Below are 18,164 nucleotides of genomic sequence, written 5' to 3' on the forward strand. Positions count from 1 at the left end.
TTATCTTGAATATTATTATAGATAGAGATAAACTGTTAACAGCAATAATGTTCAACAAAGTAAGATCTACAAATAAGTCAACATCACCAAAGTGGTCAATTGGTCCCTTAAGGAGTTATTGCCCTTTATAGTAAATTTTTCATAATATTTGTAATCTTTTACAAAAATCTTCTCTGAAACTGCTAAGACAAATTTTATCAAACTTGTCCACAAACATCAATAGGGTATCTGGTTTTAAAATTGTGTCCGATGACCCTGCCTGTGAACAAGAAGGCCGACAGTAAAAATAGTATAAATGGTAAATGCAGTTTTTGACTCATATCTCTGAAACCAAGCATTTAGAGCAAATCTGACAGGATAAAATTGTTCCTCAGGTCAACATCCATTTCAGACCATTCAGGCATCCTGTTGTTGGGTTGCTGCCCCTGAATTGGTAATTTTAGAAAATGTTGCCACTTTTGGTTATTATCTTGAATATTATTATAAATAGAGATATACTGCAAACAGCAATAATGTACAGCAAAGTAATACATAAAATAAGTTAACATAACCAAAACAGTCAATTGACCCCTTGAATAGTTATTTCCCTTTATAGTCAATTTTTAACAATTTTCATAAATTTTTAAAATATTTTCCACTATAACTACTGGTTCCAGTTCATTATAGATAGAGATAATTGTAAGCAGCAAGAATGTTCAGTAAAGTAAGATCTACAAACACATCACCATCACCAAAACACAATTTTGTCATGAATCCATCTGTGTCCTTCGTTTAACATGCACATAGATTAAGGTGAGCAACACAGGCTCTAAAGAGCCTTTAGTTTTAGATGCTTTTTCTTGGTCTTGAAGAAGACTTTCCAAATTTAAAACAATCCATGAAATCCTAGGATTTTTCAGTATACGGATATGGATAGTAAATTGCACATTGCCAGAAAACAAAGAAATAGTTAAATATGTTAATAAAGTAATGCAAATAGACAGGAAATAATAGAAAATAAATCAAAAACATTGATTTACACAATTTTAATCTGCTAACCGAGTCCCTGTGTAAAAAACAAGTTCATTAATCAGAAAAATACTGAAAATGAAAATGTTTTTTTTTCAAACTTTGTCATTATCTCCTAAAAAAAACTAAAATTCTATTTATAAAAAAAATACTGGTAAATAAAAATATTTGATTCTGGATACTGTTTTTTGGTCTTCAACAAGCCTCTGTACAAATATCATAAAATAGGTTGACACTGCCAACGACTGAATCTTACTTTCTTGACATAAATGTCACAGGCTGGATAAAAATAAAGGTGTCTTAGAAAAATGTATTAATGTTTGTTGTGGAATGTCAATGTAAGGGATAAGGGTTATGCTCTATGGCCAGACGACTAGATATAATAACAAACTAGTTTATGGCTGTTCTTGTGAGTTTTATTTAATGATGAGACATATGAGAAGTTTACAAGATGGATATTTACATGATACAAACACAATACTGGTGGGAATAATGGTACTTTATAAATAGAATTATTTAAAGATATGTACACTCTTATGGAATTAAAAAGATGACACCATCAGATACACAATGTCACCCTTCAATTAAAAACCTATTTTTTTTCTGAAATATATCCATTTAATTGTAATTAACCTACATATGTGTAAACAGAAACATAGGAATGAAATAGACGACAATGTTATTATATTGTTTGCATGATATAAACTTATTTTGTCTGAATATTACAAAATAGCTATTTGTTACATAAACTTATACATTTTAGTGACACCTAATCAAAAGATGTAGAAGTAATTTTATTGCAAAGGGTTCACTTCTTTTATGAGAGTAAATCTACTTTCTCTGTAACAAGATAACTTAAATATACAAATACTATCAAAGGTTTAAACTCACAAATGCTTTGGTCTTTATAATTTAATAATACAATTCAGCTGGAGATGACCACGACTATATAATAGAGGCAAGCTTTAAATTGCTTTAAATATGCATATGTGTATGTCATGGAGTAATTATATTATTTTATAGTAGATCTACAATCAGTTATTCTCTATACATCAATCACACTCAATAATGATATAGATCACCTAAATATTGCACACATCCACATTTATATATCTTTTACAAGCAATATTTACATATTAAAACAAGGTGTATCTGTTAACATATACAAGTATATCACATTCAATCAATTCTCTTCTTTCATTCGAAACTTAGTGAGAAAAAAAAGTAGATGCAAAATTGATAAAAATGCAATTCCTTTTAACTAACTAAAACTGGTAAAGAAAAAAACTAGATTACTATTTGATTTGTGAAGCAGCTAAGAAGTTTAAAATTTGACAATATGTACTTAATCCTGTGTGCTTGAAACTCAAGAAATATGAAAGTCATTTAGAAAAAATATCTTCCACAGATTCAAGCAGTTTTATTTTTGCAATGTGAAAAGAATACAAGAGCAGATTTGTACATTTTGTTATTATAACACAGATTGCTTTACCATTTGAGAATCTAAAGGATTAAAGTTATGTCATTTTTTGTACACCAGCCTGAGACCATTCCAACATCAAACTAGAAATAACATGGCAACATTGGCCAAGAATTCAATAATAACAATTTCATCATCTAATCACAATATTTGTATCTTAAATATTACCATGGATTAATGAGTTTCTGCAAATGACTAGCAAATTTCCCAATGTAGTTTAACAATTCATAGCATTGAAAAAAAATGATGCTATCAATACACTTCTTGAACATTAAAAAAAGCTACAGTCCATCAAAATATGATTATCAAAGTCTTATAAAAACAGTGTGTAAATCCTCAAAACCCCCTTAAAGAAACTTGGCCTCAAAATAATACAAAACAAGGACACTTATTCCATTTCACAACCAAATAATAATTGTTTCTTTCTTTGTAGATATGGACAGTAAGCAAAGGCTGTGGAGTGTTTTCTCTCAGGGATATGTCTAAAAGACAAACAAAACACAATAGCACCATAGTGTTTTTGTACATAAAATAAATATTGTTATTAAAAAGTCAAGCTAAAATACAGTTTTCAAGAATAAATAAATCAATTTTTACATTGCTAGAAAATCAAATAGTTATTTTGTAAACAATTAAATTAAATATCATAAATTGCAGATAGACATTTGACGTTTTCTTGTCAAAACATTAACAAAACATGACACTAGTCATGTCAGATTGTTTCAAAAATATTGGTAAAATCAGTACCTTTTCAAACTGTTGACATGTTTTCTAAAACTGTAAAGTTAGAAATATGAGACTTGAGGCATGCAAGAAAATGACCAATGTTTACATGGTATATTTATGCTAAGGCAAGATCAAAATCTCATCAAAATTTGAGCATAGTTCAAAAGGAAAATTTCTAACTTTAATTATAAGAATTCAGTATAAAAATATTTAGTAAAATCAGCATAATAACATTCTTATAATGTGAAATAATGAAGTCATTAGTTTTCAAACAATGCCCAGATATTTGAGCTATCAGCTTTTTTTCAATCTAGTTTTATCGATAACATCTAATAAATTTTTGGAGTCGACAGCCAATACATGGGCAGCTTTGAGCATTCCTTTTCTGTATTCAGCGTCCACAGTGGTCAAGGCATACTGTTGGGCCAGTTTCATTGAACTTATCAAAGCAGCCATGTCTGTGGATAATACCTTTTGTGACATCTGTACCTACAGAGGAAAGAAAATGTAAGATTAAATATTCAAATAAAAAATACATTATAGTGTCATTTTCAGTGGCTTATTTCCCTAATGCTTACTGTGTGAAACATCAATTTGCTAACACATACAAATAGAACTTTATTGTCGACTAAATAACTTTTTTTTTTACCATTGATGAAAAGTTGATAAAGAATCATTGATTATGGGCAATTTCGTTAATACTTGAACAGTGACAGATTTATCAACAATACATAGTTATTCCATATGATTTTTTTGTATAAGGTACTGTTTAATTTTTTCCAGAAAAACTTTTACTTTGCTCTGTTCTTTGTTGCTTTTATAAGGTCCTTTATAATCAACTTTGATTTGTTTTTTTAGTGTTAAAGCCACTTTTAAGCACTGCTTTAAGGCTATTTTGTGGAGGCCAGTTTTTATTACTGGAGGAAGCCAGAGTGCTCAGTGAAAACCACCCACCTTCGATAGGAACACTTACAATCCTGGTCAACAATTAAGATTTGAGTCCAGTCAACCACAAGAGCAGGGTTTGAACTCACAACCTCAGTGTTGACCGGCTAGTTATTATAGTAGTAACTTCTTAGTTCACTCGGCCACCAAGGCCCCTAATCAACTTCGAAGCAGTTAACAAGCATTCAGAGAGTATTGTATGACAGTACATAGTCCTCTAGACTTGGATGGTAGGGGACTTATAAGAGGAATATTAAGAAAATTGACTTTTACTGTAGCAGCCTAATAAAAATAAATTACCTCTTCAAATTCTTTTTGACGCACTTGTTGTAAAAAATCATCTACACAGGCTAACAAACCACGAAGTTGAAGTCCAATATCCTGTAATGTGTCAAGAATAACATTTTATAGTTTACTGATAACTATCCCTTAACCCCTTGTAAATAAAACATATTGACAGTTTTTATATAAGTCAATATTAAACACAATAACATCTTAATTACATCCAAAGAAAATTGGAAAATTTCTCTAATAATCAAAGTTATTTTTTGAAACACTAAATCCTTTTATCTAGATTTTTTTAATTAAATGGTTAACAGAATGCAGTGGTAGAATTTGTACTGTCTTTTAATACAAACCTTGATATGGTCAATGTATAATTCTGGTTTCATTGAGTTAAGTCCCTTTGTAAATGTCATAACAGCTCTCACAACATTAGTGGTATTATCATAAACTGGATCATTAGTACGATCAATTCCAGGTGATGGTGGGGGTTCAGGCTAAAAAGTAAATGTAAACAGTGTTTATGTAAAAATTGTATTATTGTACTGAAAATTAAAGGCATTGGGGTTGATAAAGGTGCGTATTTTGCCCAAATATAAATGCAAATTGAAAAGTAATTATTTGTGTTTTTATTTTTCCCTAACAATACTGATTAAAAAGGTGCTCAAATTTTTTTATTTTTTTCCCCCGCCTATTACTTTTTACCATGGCAACAAATCATGAAGGAATCTGCATATGTTGTAATTTTTCTTGATTTTTCTTGTTTTACATCAACTTGTATGAATTGGAAATGTACTTGCAAACACAAAAAAATACTTTATATTTGGTGAGAATTTTCCTTTTAAATTATTTTGTTGTTTCTTGGCTACACATCATGTTTCCACAAAGAAAATATAGACAGAAAACTGCATTCATTGAGCAGTTTTCTTCATTAACACCAAAAATTATAAGATCTGAGAACTTTATGTTTTAGTTGATACTAACCAGTTTAGGAGATATAAGACCATCTGATCCACTAGTACTACTGCTACGACTCCCACCTGAAAATTAAACAAATTTTTCATGAACTTATGATTTAAATGTTACAGAAGAAAGGTTGCATTGTATATTTTTTTTTGGTCAAATAGCTTTATAAAAATTATTTCAACAAGAGATGTTTTTTAATTTTTTATATCAGATGCTTAGTTATATAATATACAATTTTCTTCTGCACATGTTGTCCACACACTAAACCTGTTGAAGGGGTATTGATTAATATCTTAGTCTGGAAAAACATTTTATTTATTTATTTATTTGTAGAATCTGGACTTTGAACGAGCTTATATTAATTTATTAAATGATGTTATTCCCTTCTGTAATAACTGCATGGTTTTCATTTCAAGTTTTATTTTTTCAATGTTTTTTTTCAAGAATTCCTATATGGTATAAGTTTTGCTCATAGTTGAAGGCCAAATGATTATGGTCAATTCAATTTGAACAAAGAGATTGGGCAAAAAGAAAAACTATACAAAGCCTATCTAATATAAGATGGATAAAATAATTGATAATATATAATATATTTCTGATAATTCATAGATCATTCATTATTGCAGTGAGTCAGGGGAGGCAACCCCCACTTCTTGGAGTGCTTTATTCAGTTTACAGATATCATATAAAATTATCAGTGAATCCCTTGCCAGTCCACTACTTAAGATAATAATGTCAAATTTTTACTACAATAATAAGTTATGGTAAAGAGTCAAATTAAAACTTTTAAATGATATTTACTCAAATTCACTAACTCACTGCTACAGAGTCATTCTATTTATATAAATTGTAAGAACTAGAGAAAACTGACATGTCAGCAAGGGTCTCTTTATATATTTTTATGTGAGACAAAGAAACAGATACATACAAAGCAAATGTTCATAAGCTGTAAATTTTTATAAACTTTTGAAACCAGCAGTTAATTCAGGATGTGTTCTTGATGAATATATGTTTTTTTTAAATCTAAGAAATATGAAATGTAGTTTAAAGGGAAACTTCGCAAAAAAATCAAAAATTGATATTATGTTCATTCTGTATAAAAATGCTCAAATTCATAGATATTAAAGTTTTATTCCGCTAGATAAGCGACCACCATCGATTTTAAATTTAGAGTATCAATTCTACGGTTCCGCCATTTTGTCTTCTTTCCCGATTAATAAAAAAAGATATGTCTATAAACCACAAAGAAACAAAACCACAGTAACCGATGTAGTCGTAATTGCGTGTCGATATCTTGTCAATCGTATGGTTGTTTTATCCGACTAACTAACTTGATACGGAAAATATTCTTTAAATTACCATGGTCTGATGTTTTTAAACTTGATATTGGAATTAGGTGAAAAGTCAAAGTTGAAATCATAAATAAGTGTTCCATGAAAATTGTTTTCGGAAATCTAATTTGTTCATAATTCTTTAAAGTAATAAACTGTTTTCAAATAAATTTTGATCTTCCCTCTTCTGATCACCAGCATGGCTAAAGGTATTACTTTTTAAGGTATTGTGAGGGGTGTGAGGTGACACGTCCAGGTATTCAAGCGATTTCCTGTCGGGCTTGCAAGTTCACGCATCGTTTCACTTCTGCAGGTATTGATCAGTGTACACGGCTGATAACATTTAACTTTCCATTTTGAACTATCAGATGTATAATATACAACTCTGTCTTACTTGTCATTACCAAACTCATACGCTTGTTTATAAATAACATTTCTGGTGTAAAGAATATTGTTCATAAAACTATAAATAATACCCAAAAAATAAGATTTGATGAAATTAAAATCTATTTAAATATTTTTTCCAAGGGTGAATTTGGGAAAATGTAATATATACTGATAGTCAAAAGTGAAGGACAGATTGGAACATACCAGAAATATTGATTTAAAAAAATGTACGCACTTGCCGACGATTCGTTTATACGACTGGATAGAAAGTTACGGAACTATAGCGCAATTTAAAATATATACATGTATACATTGAACATAAGAAAAAAACATATATTCTGAATAAATAGGGGTAAAAGTGTTGTAAATAGACTAGTCCACATATGCCAACAGTATGCACTAATCAATAGTCGACAGACTATTGTATACCAGAAGAAGAAGAGAACTAATTTGATTTAAATACAGGTCGATGTATAACTTTTGCTTTGGTTCATTGAAGTTGTGGACATAGTAAAATCACAGATTTATATTTCAATAAGATTGTTCTCGAACAGAGGAAGGAATTCGTCATCACAATTGTTATATATGCCACTGGACGAACGCTAATTATCCCGAAGGGATGTGAATATTTTGCTGGGAAACTTTTGAGTATCAAAGTTTCAAATTTTCTTTCTTGGTATTCAATAACAGAAAAAAAGAATAAATTACTTGTCCGCTAAATAGGGGTATTCTTGTCAGATGAAAGACTTTTAGTTATATTTAAAAAATAAGGAAATATGACATTAAATTGGTTCTGTCTTTTTTTAAACATCGTTAAAAAGATGTGTGTCTAAGGTGAACGCCACAAGAACCCTGTAATACTAGTACGAGAGTATAGCATGTAAACATTCCTTCTCAATAATATGGTTGTACAGGAAATCTTTTCATACAGATTGACAACTCATTGTTCGATATGCATGTAATATTTGCCACATGACGCCCATAGTTCTTTCTACCATCATCATCTTATTCTTTGATATTGCTGTCAACATCGATGGTTCACACCCAAACAAAATGGAAGTAATGGACCTTCAGAGCTTCTCCGTGTTATACACTTGTGAAATATATAGACGAAATTTCTGTATTAAAATGAATATACATCTCACAAACAGGATTTTCAAATAACGATTTTGAGTAATCACCTTACAAACCAATATAAACGTATGGCAAGATATAACCATGAAGGAATTTAGTTTTTGTCAGACACGAGCTCATCACTATCATAAACGTATACGGATATATGCATACAATTTCAAATTTCAAGAACAAGCGGTCGATGTCGATAGTGCGTTTTCTAACTGTTCGAGTTAGACATGTCACTTGTTCATTCTTGAAAGCCTTCATATTCCCCGTCTAACGATGGGAACTGTTTCTGATTGTGTTGACTATAAATGCTTGTATGGTAATTCTGTCGTTTATCTGTACAAGCGGTTGCATTTCCTCTCCTTTCCCAACAAACAAACGAATGAAACGCTACTAGTCTGCTTTCTCTGGAGCTCATCCTCAATGGCTCGTATACGTCAGGAAACTCACATGTATACTAATAATGATTGTTTCAAGAACAACGATGTATGGACGAACTATTCTAAATTCGTCAATATCAGTTATGCATGAATAAAATTTAACTTTTTTTACAACTACTATATGACTTATTTGGATTAATGACGGCTATCATGTTCAACACTGCACAAATATTATCATAGAATAAAAAAAAAAATCCTCAAAAATCCTTAAAAAAAATAATGCCTTAGCTTAGATAATTGGTATTTTTTCACAAAAAGTTCGTGTAAATGATTGTCAAATGAATTTAATTATGTAACTTGTAAGAATAAAATGTTAAAAAGAAACTAAAAAAAAAATCATGTATGTTGTATTTTTTTATCAATTAAAAACTTTAAAATTGCAATAGTTTTATTAGCATTTAAACACAGCCAGATTTGAATACAAGTTAAGAAATTCCGGTAAAGTCAATGATATCAAACAGATGTACAATGGTACATTTTGTATATCAAATTGGGTAATATTGCATTTAGTTTTTATTAAAGATTAAAACTACTATTTTTTACCTCATATTTGAATCTTTACGCCAATTGCCGCTAAGAAAGTAATCAAAAATTGTTTCCTTTTATTTTTAAACATTTGCGGATTTACGAATCTGAATTTGATTTTCAATTAATTTACACAATTTAATTATTGAATCTTTATTCTCATCGTGTATTAAATCTTAGTGTATTAACATCGTGACATCATACTCTTTCTAATTTTTTCTGTTTATCCTTTCCAAATAACAACATTTATACCTGTGTACGCTTAAACTCACACCTGCGGCTAAATAGCTACAAGGTAAACGAATTGACCTCAAGCCGAGAAATACAGTGACCTTTACAAAATAATATACACACTCTGCTCACACATTAGTTGCATTGAAATGATTATCAAAACAATAACGGTAAATAGAACTGAAATATTTTCAGTTCAATATCAGTAAAAATGTTCAATAAATATTTTATGAATAAAATCTCAACAATAATTAATTAAATTTATTCAAAAACATTTACTAGATATAATTTTATAGGAGTTTAATTCAATCAATACAAAACGGTATATGCATATTTATTTTCGTTCATTATTATATTGTGGTTAATAACTACGACCATTCGTCAGCTGTGCGCTTTTAATTACGTATATTGTCGATAAGCTCTAAGAGTTAAACAGATTCTATTTTTTCCCAGAATTCAATAAATCGGGCTAATACGTCACAACCCACTCGAGAATTAAACCAAAAAAGTTACAGATACTTGATTTTCTCCGTTATTAGAAGGAATATAAATTTAAAACTTTGCAAATGTGTTTTTTATGTTAAGATGAACATAATTAGATGATAAGTAAAAAATCACGGAATTTCCCTTTAATGGGCATTTTATGATCGCAACCAAAAATTCTGACACAAAGAGCCGTTGGGTTTGCATTTGACAAGACATCTGCAGTAATTCAATAACAAACATCTCCAGAAATGGTTTTATAAGAAGCAATAATTTGTTTTTCTGTTGCCTATTCTGGCAATGTGGAGTCTTTCTAGAGAATGTCCATTATATGAAAGTGTTAAGCCAAGATGTTTATGTTCTGATATATTTTGTAGAGAAGTATTACATTCATGCATAATGATATCCCATCAACATTACTTTTTATTGTTAAGTGCATAGATTTCATTTTGTCTGCATTGAGAGTTACACCCAAATCTTCTGCCAATTGATCTAATGACTCTAGATCTTGACCTAAGGAATCAGCTGCTGATTTCTCACCGTCTAAAACACAATATTATCATGTATCGCCAGCAAACAGTTTTATTTTGTTTGAAAATACATCTCCTTTTGCTTTACAAATAAAATACACAGAAAAGGGTAAATAATGGACCATTGAGGGTTTCCTGCCTTTATAGTATTCCATTAAAAAATAACTTTTACTTCAATCCTTTGTTTTGTGTATCAGAAAGACCATATGCTGATCTGTAGTTGTTTTTCATCCTTGTCCTTTTGGTCAAAATTTGTCTCAATGCCTTTTAAATTTCAATCACTCTAAATAAAAATGCACAATACATTCCCAATACTATAAACATAATTTGCTTATTCTGTATTTACCATTTGTAGAAAAAATAGTATAAAATTTAAGTACTACACTGCTAAAAGGCAGTGAATTTAGAATTATTCACTAACTATTTGTATAAATTCTACTATATAATTACATACCTGAAATTCTATTCTGGATTGTTATTGTTGGTCTAGTTTCTACCATTTGCACTGGTGGAGCATTTTCTTTTGTAGATTCCCTGTTTTTAGGTTTAATAGGAACAGCATATTTGTCTCTGCCCTTTAAAAAGATTGGTTTTGAAATTTGAAATAAAAGATAGCATTGAATAAATATTGCAAAATTTTAATGATAAATAAATGTTACTTTGTATAACTAAAACAATGCTGCTCGGAATTCTCTTGAATTGAATTGAATTTTTAAATGTGCGTATTGTTATGCATTTACTTTTCTACATTGGCTATAGGTATAGGGGGAGGGTTGAGATCTCATAAACATGTTTAACCCCGCCGCATTTTTGCGCCTGTCCCAAGTCAGGAGCCTCTGGCCTTTTAGTCTTGTATTTTTTTAATTTAGTTTCTTGTATACAATTTTGAAATTAGTATGGCGTTCATTATCACTGAACTAGTATATATTTGTTTAGGGGCCAGCTGAAGGACGCCTCTGGGTGCGGGAATTTCTCACTACATGGAAGACCTGTTGGTGACCTTCTGCTGTTGTTTTTTATATGGTTGGGTTGTTGTCTCTTTGACACATTCCCCATTTCCATTCTCAATTTTATGCTATATTTCAACCTTGTTTTGAAGAAATTGTCATAGAATAACAATTCAAAAGGATAAGAGTGAAGAAAGGGGGACGACATTGAACTGGATGGTTAATCAACATCCCAAAAATGTTGTGTTTTATGTCAAAGAAGAAGTTTTTTTACAGTTAAATAATATTATCATGACCTTAGCTCAACACTTCTCCTGTCTCCTAAATTTTTATCATTGCTCATTAGCAATATTTTCATTTATATCTTTATAACTAACTCTTACTAGATTTTTCTCCGAGGCCTGAAGCCATCTTGCATCTTCTTCTAACTGTTGTTGTTGTTGTTGTAATCTCTGTTCTATCACATTAGGATCAGATTCATCATGGTGATTATTATTTAGCACTAATGGTTCGCGGAATTCCCAGTCCTAAAACAGATTCAAATTTTCTGATTCGATCATTTGGTCTTTAGAAATAACAGAATAAAAGAAAAGTGTTCTATTAACCCCTCTCTTTGTGATATTAAAGGACACATACTGTTACTTGATTAATACTGAAACTAGTCAAAGAAAGTTTCATGACAAGAATTTTCTTTTTGTAGGCATTAGAACAATTGCTATAAAGATTTCAAATTTGTTGAAATTTGCCTTACTTAATAAAAAGGATTTAGAGAATGTAAGTCTGATATATTTACAAGAGACTATGCAAAGGAGGACTAAATTAAAACTTACAAACAAAAAAACAAACAGACAAGGGTTATTATTTGTTTTTTTCTACATTCTTGAGAAAAGCATACATATTAAATATTTTAGATTTAAGATGACTAAAAAACTTACTGGCATTTCTGATTGGCCTTCCTGAGTATAATTGTCATTTATCACAGCTGAACCCCGAGGGGAAGTGGATTCATAATGTCCACCAAATATCTCGGCACATTCCTGGGGATTACGAGGCACTTGGTATCGAGGGTACACCAGACCTCTTTCCCCAGGTATTTGAGAGTGTCCTTGCACTAAGTCATTATGATTATCCTGATGGATATGAGGGACTGATGATACAGCAGTATATCCTGATGATGACGGAAAGTAATGTTGGAGATTTATTTCCGTTGGACCAAGATCATTCACTCTCTGCTCCGACATCCTTGGAATGGTTCCTGGAGGAGGGTGTTGTGGACTAGGTCCTGATGGGGTACTATGTCCTATTGGCAGGTTTGTTGTACTGTTCCAGTGATGTGGTAGAGATGCTATGCTGTGGTTGATGGCCAGATTGGGTGTGGAACCTGTGGGTGACATGGCAGGGTACTGGGGTCGGGCTGGTTTTGGAGGTGGTTCCTCAATATCAGATCCACTTGATCCTGAAATAAAAACAATGTGTTATTCACATGAAAACTTTAAAATATCTCTGAATATATTCTCTTAATAACATTTTGTCATTAGGAAATATATAGCATTAGCATTGCTGAATGACATTGTTCCAGTTTTTATCTCATAGTAACTACAAAAGAAACAAGTATGATAACTACCCTGTGTATCATTGCACTATATTCAGTCTACAATACAAATAAATTATTAACAAGTAAGCCTCAATTAACTTCAATTAGTAACAATTATTTTTGAATCAATAGCACCTGTTACTTTTTTCATCAATGTTTTCTATATCAGGTTATCTATCCATTATTTTCCTCAAATATTGTGATCTTTTTAAACATTTTCATTATAGATTTCAATCAAATAGTCTCGTTAGTTTTAAATAATATTTTTGAATGAAATGTTTAATTCTTTTGTTTTCCAACACACAATTTATTCAATATCCTTAACAACAATCACATTTCAATCCAAAAAAATCTTTCTAATAATTCCAACACTATATTTACTGTTTTCCTTGTCTGAATTCCTTTTAAATTTTGCAGACAATCTCAAACCAGCTCGCTTGAAACTCATTTTGAGAATTTGTAAAAACAAAAATCTCTTCAACAAACTTAAATGAACTTCACATGATGAGGTCCAAGACAGGGGAACAAAAGTTAAGTAACATTTTCAAGTCGATGAAGTTTCTCATCATGATAATGGAGTCAGTCCGAACAAAATCCAACTAAAAACACTCAATGAAGATCGGTGTATCTTGTCAGCCAAGTATTGATCTCCTTCACAAAATAAATCAATTGCTCAATTATTTAATTTCCTTCCTAAAATTTGAAACAATTTAAATAATTTGCATGTAATCCCAATAAGTACTAACTTCCTTACAGGAAGAAAAGTTTTTAATAAGGGGTAATCATGTCAAATAATGATGTAAGTCAACAAATAAATACCTGAAACAAAGGGGCTGCTGGGAGAGGGTCACGTTCTTAGTAAAATACAATACTCATCAATGATCATAGATATACAAAAAAATCCTATTGTTATTTCAAAGAAACCACCATATTGTATGTGTTTATAATAAGCCTAGTCTCAATAACTGTTAAATTTAGAAACTGCGAAAGCAAATGGAGTATTTTTTTTGTTAAATTACATAACCAGTAGCTCAAAACTTTATTCACAAATAATTATTTCTAAAAATTTATTACAGGCATTATTTATAAAGAATATCTAAGAATTTAAGAAAAACAGAGTCAGTATAATTTAAATGATTGGTTGGTTATTTTTAGGGATGAAGGATGAATTTGACACAAAAAAGCATTCTAAACACAGAGCACCTAAAACAATTGCATAGAACAGCTTACTTGGAAGCTAAGTGTTAAAGGAATCTTTTATAATTTTTTCAATTTAAAAAAATATAGACATTTTGTACTGTATTCAGTATTGTATTCAATTAAAGTGTTGGTAGAGTCAATTAGTACAGCATACAGACATCTATTAATAATAATACTTTATAAAGGTACAGATTTTAATAACTAGTAGAGTACTTCAACATCTCAAACCTAACTATGGTCTATTTGACCACTTGACCTATTTATCATACATACTCCAATTTATATCTTGTATCCTCCGGTTATCTCTTCTCATCTCTTCTTCCTGTCGGAATCTTTCTTCTTCTAAAATCTCACTACAAACCAAATTATTTTTTCATCTTAATTATAACATTTAATTCTACTTCACATCAAAGGATTAGCCCACAAAAATTGAATTATCACTTATGACTTATGACTACAGCTTTAGATTTGTTCATTTTTCAATTCAATGTTGTTTTTTTTTTTAAATCATTGAAAAAAATGAACATTAGAATCTTTAAGATTACTGTTTTCTCTAATCGTAATTACATTACTCAGCTGCATTATAAAGATTCCATTATTTTTATCTTTTAAAAAGAGATATGCAATTCTTAAATAAGATATGCATTTATGAATGAAGATATATTTAACATCCTAAGATCCTTCAACCTTGAATAAATGCTAAAGGAAGTCAAGCAACAAAATGAGTTTGCCCTTGGTCAAAAGATTCACATTCTATCTTTATTTTTTCAAACATTTACATTGTCATATATAATCATTTTCACAAAATAAGTTATCCTCTTCCCTTATAAATGGCACTTATGACTTCATACAAATGAAGCATCATAATTTATGCATGATGAAGTTATTTTCAGGTAAATGAGTTTCATACATATTCAAAATGAATAAACAGCAAAATGGTTGATATAATTCTCAATATTTTGATAATGATTGCAATAACATGACCTCCCTTATTCAAGAACATTAGAGACAGTGTCTGCAAAACAAGTGTAGATAAGCAAGTTTATTCAACTAAAACAAGATACTGTGGGGTTCAAAGGGCAGAAAAATAGGTACTTGTTGCCATCAAACAAAGGTAGAATAGTTATTGCAGAACTGGTTTCAAAGTCAACCAGATGATCTGCAGGGCACAGCTTTATACGACCGCAGAGGTTAAACCCTGACCAGTTGGGGCAAGTATGGACACAACATTTAAGCTTGATACAGCTCTGAATTTGGATTGTGATTAAATAGTTGACACAACATAGGTTTCTGACACAGAATGAATGTGGTCTAAGAACTTACACTTAAAATTTTTAAATTGGACATTTACCTATTATGGTCCAATATCCAAAATCTAAATACATGGTTAGATTCAGCATGTCAAAAAAAACCAAGAATCCAATTTTTGATGAAATCAAATAATGTTCAATTTTAGACCCTTTAGACCTCAATGTGGACCAATTTCAGAACTGGGCCCAAATATTAAAAATCTAAGTACATGGTTAGATTCAGAATATTGAAGAACCCCATATATTCAATTTTTGTTGAAATCAAACAAAGTTTAATTTCAGACCCCGATTTGGACCAACTTGAAAACTGGGCCCATAATCAAAAATCTAAGTAGATGTTTAGATTCAGCATATCAAAGAACCCCAAGAATTAAATTTTTGTTAAAATCAAACGAAGTTTAATTTTGGACCCTTTGGACCTTAATGTACACCAATTTGAAAACAGGACCAAAAATCCAGAACCTAAATACACAAGTAGATTTGGCATATCAAAGAACCCCAATACTTCATTTTTGATGAAATCAAACAAAGTTAAATTTTGGCCCCTTTTGGCCCCTTATTCCTAAAATTTTGGGACCAAAACTCCCAAAATAACTCCAAACCTTACATTTGAGGTCATCAACCTTGTGTTAAAATTTTATAGATTTCTATTTACTTATACTAAAGTGATTGTGCAAAAACCAAGAAAAATTCTTATTTTGGACCTTTCTTTGGCCCATTATTCCTTAACTGTTAGGACCAAAACTCCCAAAATCAATCCAAACCTTCCTTTTGTATTAAACATTATGTTAAAATTTCATAGATTTCTGTTTACTTAAACTAAAGTTATTGAGTGAAAACCAAGAAAAATGCCTATTTGGGCCCTTTTTTGGTCCCTTATTCCTAAACTGATGGGATCAAAACTCCCAAAATCAATCCCAACCTCCCTTTTATAGGCATAAACCTTGTGTTTTAATTTTATAGATTTCTATTTACTTATACTAAAGTTATAGTGCGAAAACTAAATGTCTTCAGATGACGACAACACCAACATCATAACAATATACGACCAAAATTTTTTCAATTTTTGCGGTCGTATAACAACTACTGAGTGAGATCATTAAGCAGACTACGGGTATAAAAATAATTCTCCATCTATAATCAAATCTTAAGAATGTGTCCTTAGTACAGGAATGCCCCACTCACACTATCATTTTCTATGTTCAGTAGACCTTGAAATTGGGGTCAATAACTTAATTAGGCATTAAAATTAGAAAGATCATATCATAGGGAAGATGTGTTTTAAGTTTCATGTAGATTGGTCTTCAGCATAACTACCACGAAAAATTTAAACCTGAGATAGGAAAGACGGATGCATGGACAAATGACAGATGAAGGAACGTGCAGACTGGAAAACATAATGCCCTACAGTGGGGTATAAAAAATATGTTGAGTAATGTAGACTATTCATTTAATACCACACAAAGCAAAATTCAATCACATGAGGATGGATATATGGGAAGGCTGATTTTTATGCAGAAGCAAGGAACACTTGAGTTTTCAATTTAAATGCTGTTTCAGTTTCTAGTCAAATAAAATCATACAAATAGCTATAACTTACAATTATCAATCTTTAGACAATATTTCCTTATTGTGTATGAACTATTTGGTCGTGCACATAAAATTTTTCAAAACTTGATTTCATAGGCGTATCCATGGCCCCCCCCCCCCTTTTCGTGGGAAAAATTTAGTTGATTATATAGGGAATCATTGAAGCATGACTGGAGTGGCCCCCCCCTTTATGTCAGTCAGCGGACCCCCCTTAGGAAAAGTTCTGGATCCACCACTGGATTGAATTCTGTAAAATAAATTTCATTATACTTACGAAAGGCGACCTTTGGTATCAGCAAATGATGGTCGACTAGTGGGTTCATAAGACCAGCACGCACACATCAGATTATACATGGCTGGAGGACAACCAGGTGGCAATGGAAGGCGCTCACCATTCTCTATTTTACCTATCACATCATTATTTTTTACACCTTGGAATGGTTTAATTCCATACATAAGTATCTCCCATATGCATACACCTGTAAAGCAAAATAATGACTGAACTATAGATGTGTTGTGAAAAGATTTATACATTTGATATTCATTTCCTCTGATAACATACAGATTGTTGTTTGTCTTTTTTTTTAAGTGTATATTTTCATAAAAGTCAGGTGTTTGTGGTTAGTGTATTCTATTGTACAGTATATTTGGCAAATTCTTTTTTTTTTTTCAAAGCGACCCAAATAAGCCAATAAAAAGACATCTAAGGGTTAGCATACTGTTATTTTTAAAGCTGACTATGATTGAAATTAGACTTACCAAACATCCACACATCACTGGCTGTAGTAAATCTTCTAAAGTTTATAGATTCTGGAGCCATCCATTTTATTGGCAGTTTTCCTTTGGATGCTAGAAATGAAAATTTATAAATTCATAAACTGTTAATAACAAGAGTGACAATCATCAGAAAATAATTTCACATATCATGAAGAACATTTACAAACAATAAAAAAAGAAATAAATTGTTGATAAAGAAATATGTCTGGCTTACTATTTCTCAACATTGGAAAACAACTATTTGATAACTGTGCCATACATTGTGCATAGAGATATATACTTCAACTTCA

General features: G+C 30.7%; 1 protein-coding gene across 12 annotated transcripts in view; it reads right to left on the reverse strand.

Annotated features, from left to right (window-relative positions):
• Positions 1-1,410: 1,410 nt before the first annotated feature.
• LOC134695336 (focal adhesion kinase 1-like) overlaps positions 1,411-18,164 on the reverse strand; it is a 66,505-nt gene continuing 49,751 nt past the window's right edge. For 11 of the 12 annotated variants that reach the window (XM_063556624.1, XM_063556633.1, XM_063556607.1 and 8 more), the window contains 11 exons: positions 17,857-17,946; positions 17,372-17,576; positions 14,471-14,550; positions 12,339-12,859; positions 11,787-11,930; positions 10,911-11,031; positions 10,347-10,469; positions 5,426-5,481; positions 4,798-4,938; positions 4,460-4,540; positions 1,411-3,703 (listed from right to left, as the gene is read on the reverse strand). In XM_063556624.1, the coding sequence (XP_063412694.1) occupies positions 3,509-3,703; positions 4,460-4,540; positions 4,798-4,938; positions 5,426-5,481; positions 10,347-10,469; positions 10,911-11,031; positions 11,787-11,930; positions 12,339-12,859; positions 14,471-14,550; positions 17,372-17,576; positions 17,857-17,946 (1,757 nt within the window). In that variant the 3' untranslated portion in view covers positions 1,411-3,508. The remainder of the gene's footprint in view (positions 3,704-4,459; positions 4,541-4,797; positions 4,939-5,425; positions 5,482-10,346; positions 10,470-10,910; positions 11,032-11,786; positions 11,931-12,338; positions 12,860-14,470; positions 14,551-17,371; positions 17,577-17,856; positions 17,947-18,164) is intronic. The other variant, XM_063556601.1, reaches the window with a different exon arrangement.

Source organism: Mytilus trossulus, chromosome 1 (assembly GCF_036588685.1).
Source record: "Mytilus trossulus isolate FHL-02 chromosome 1, PNRI_Mtr1.1.1.hap1, whole genome shotgun sequence".
Lineage (NCBI taxonomy): Eukaryota > Metazoa > Mollusca > Bivalvia > Mytilida > Mytilidae > Mytilus > Mytilus trossulus.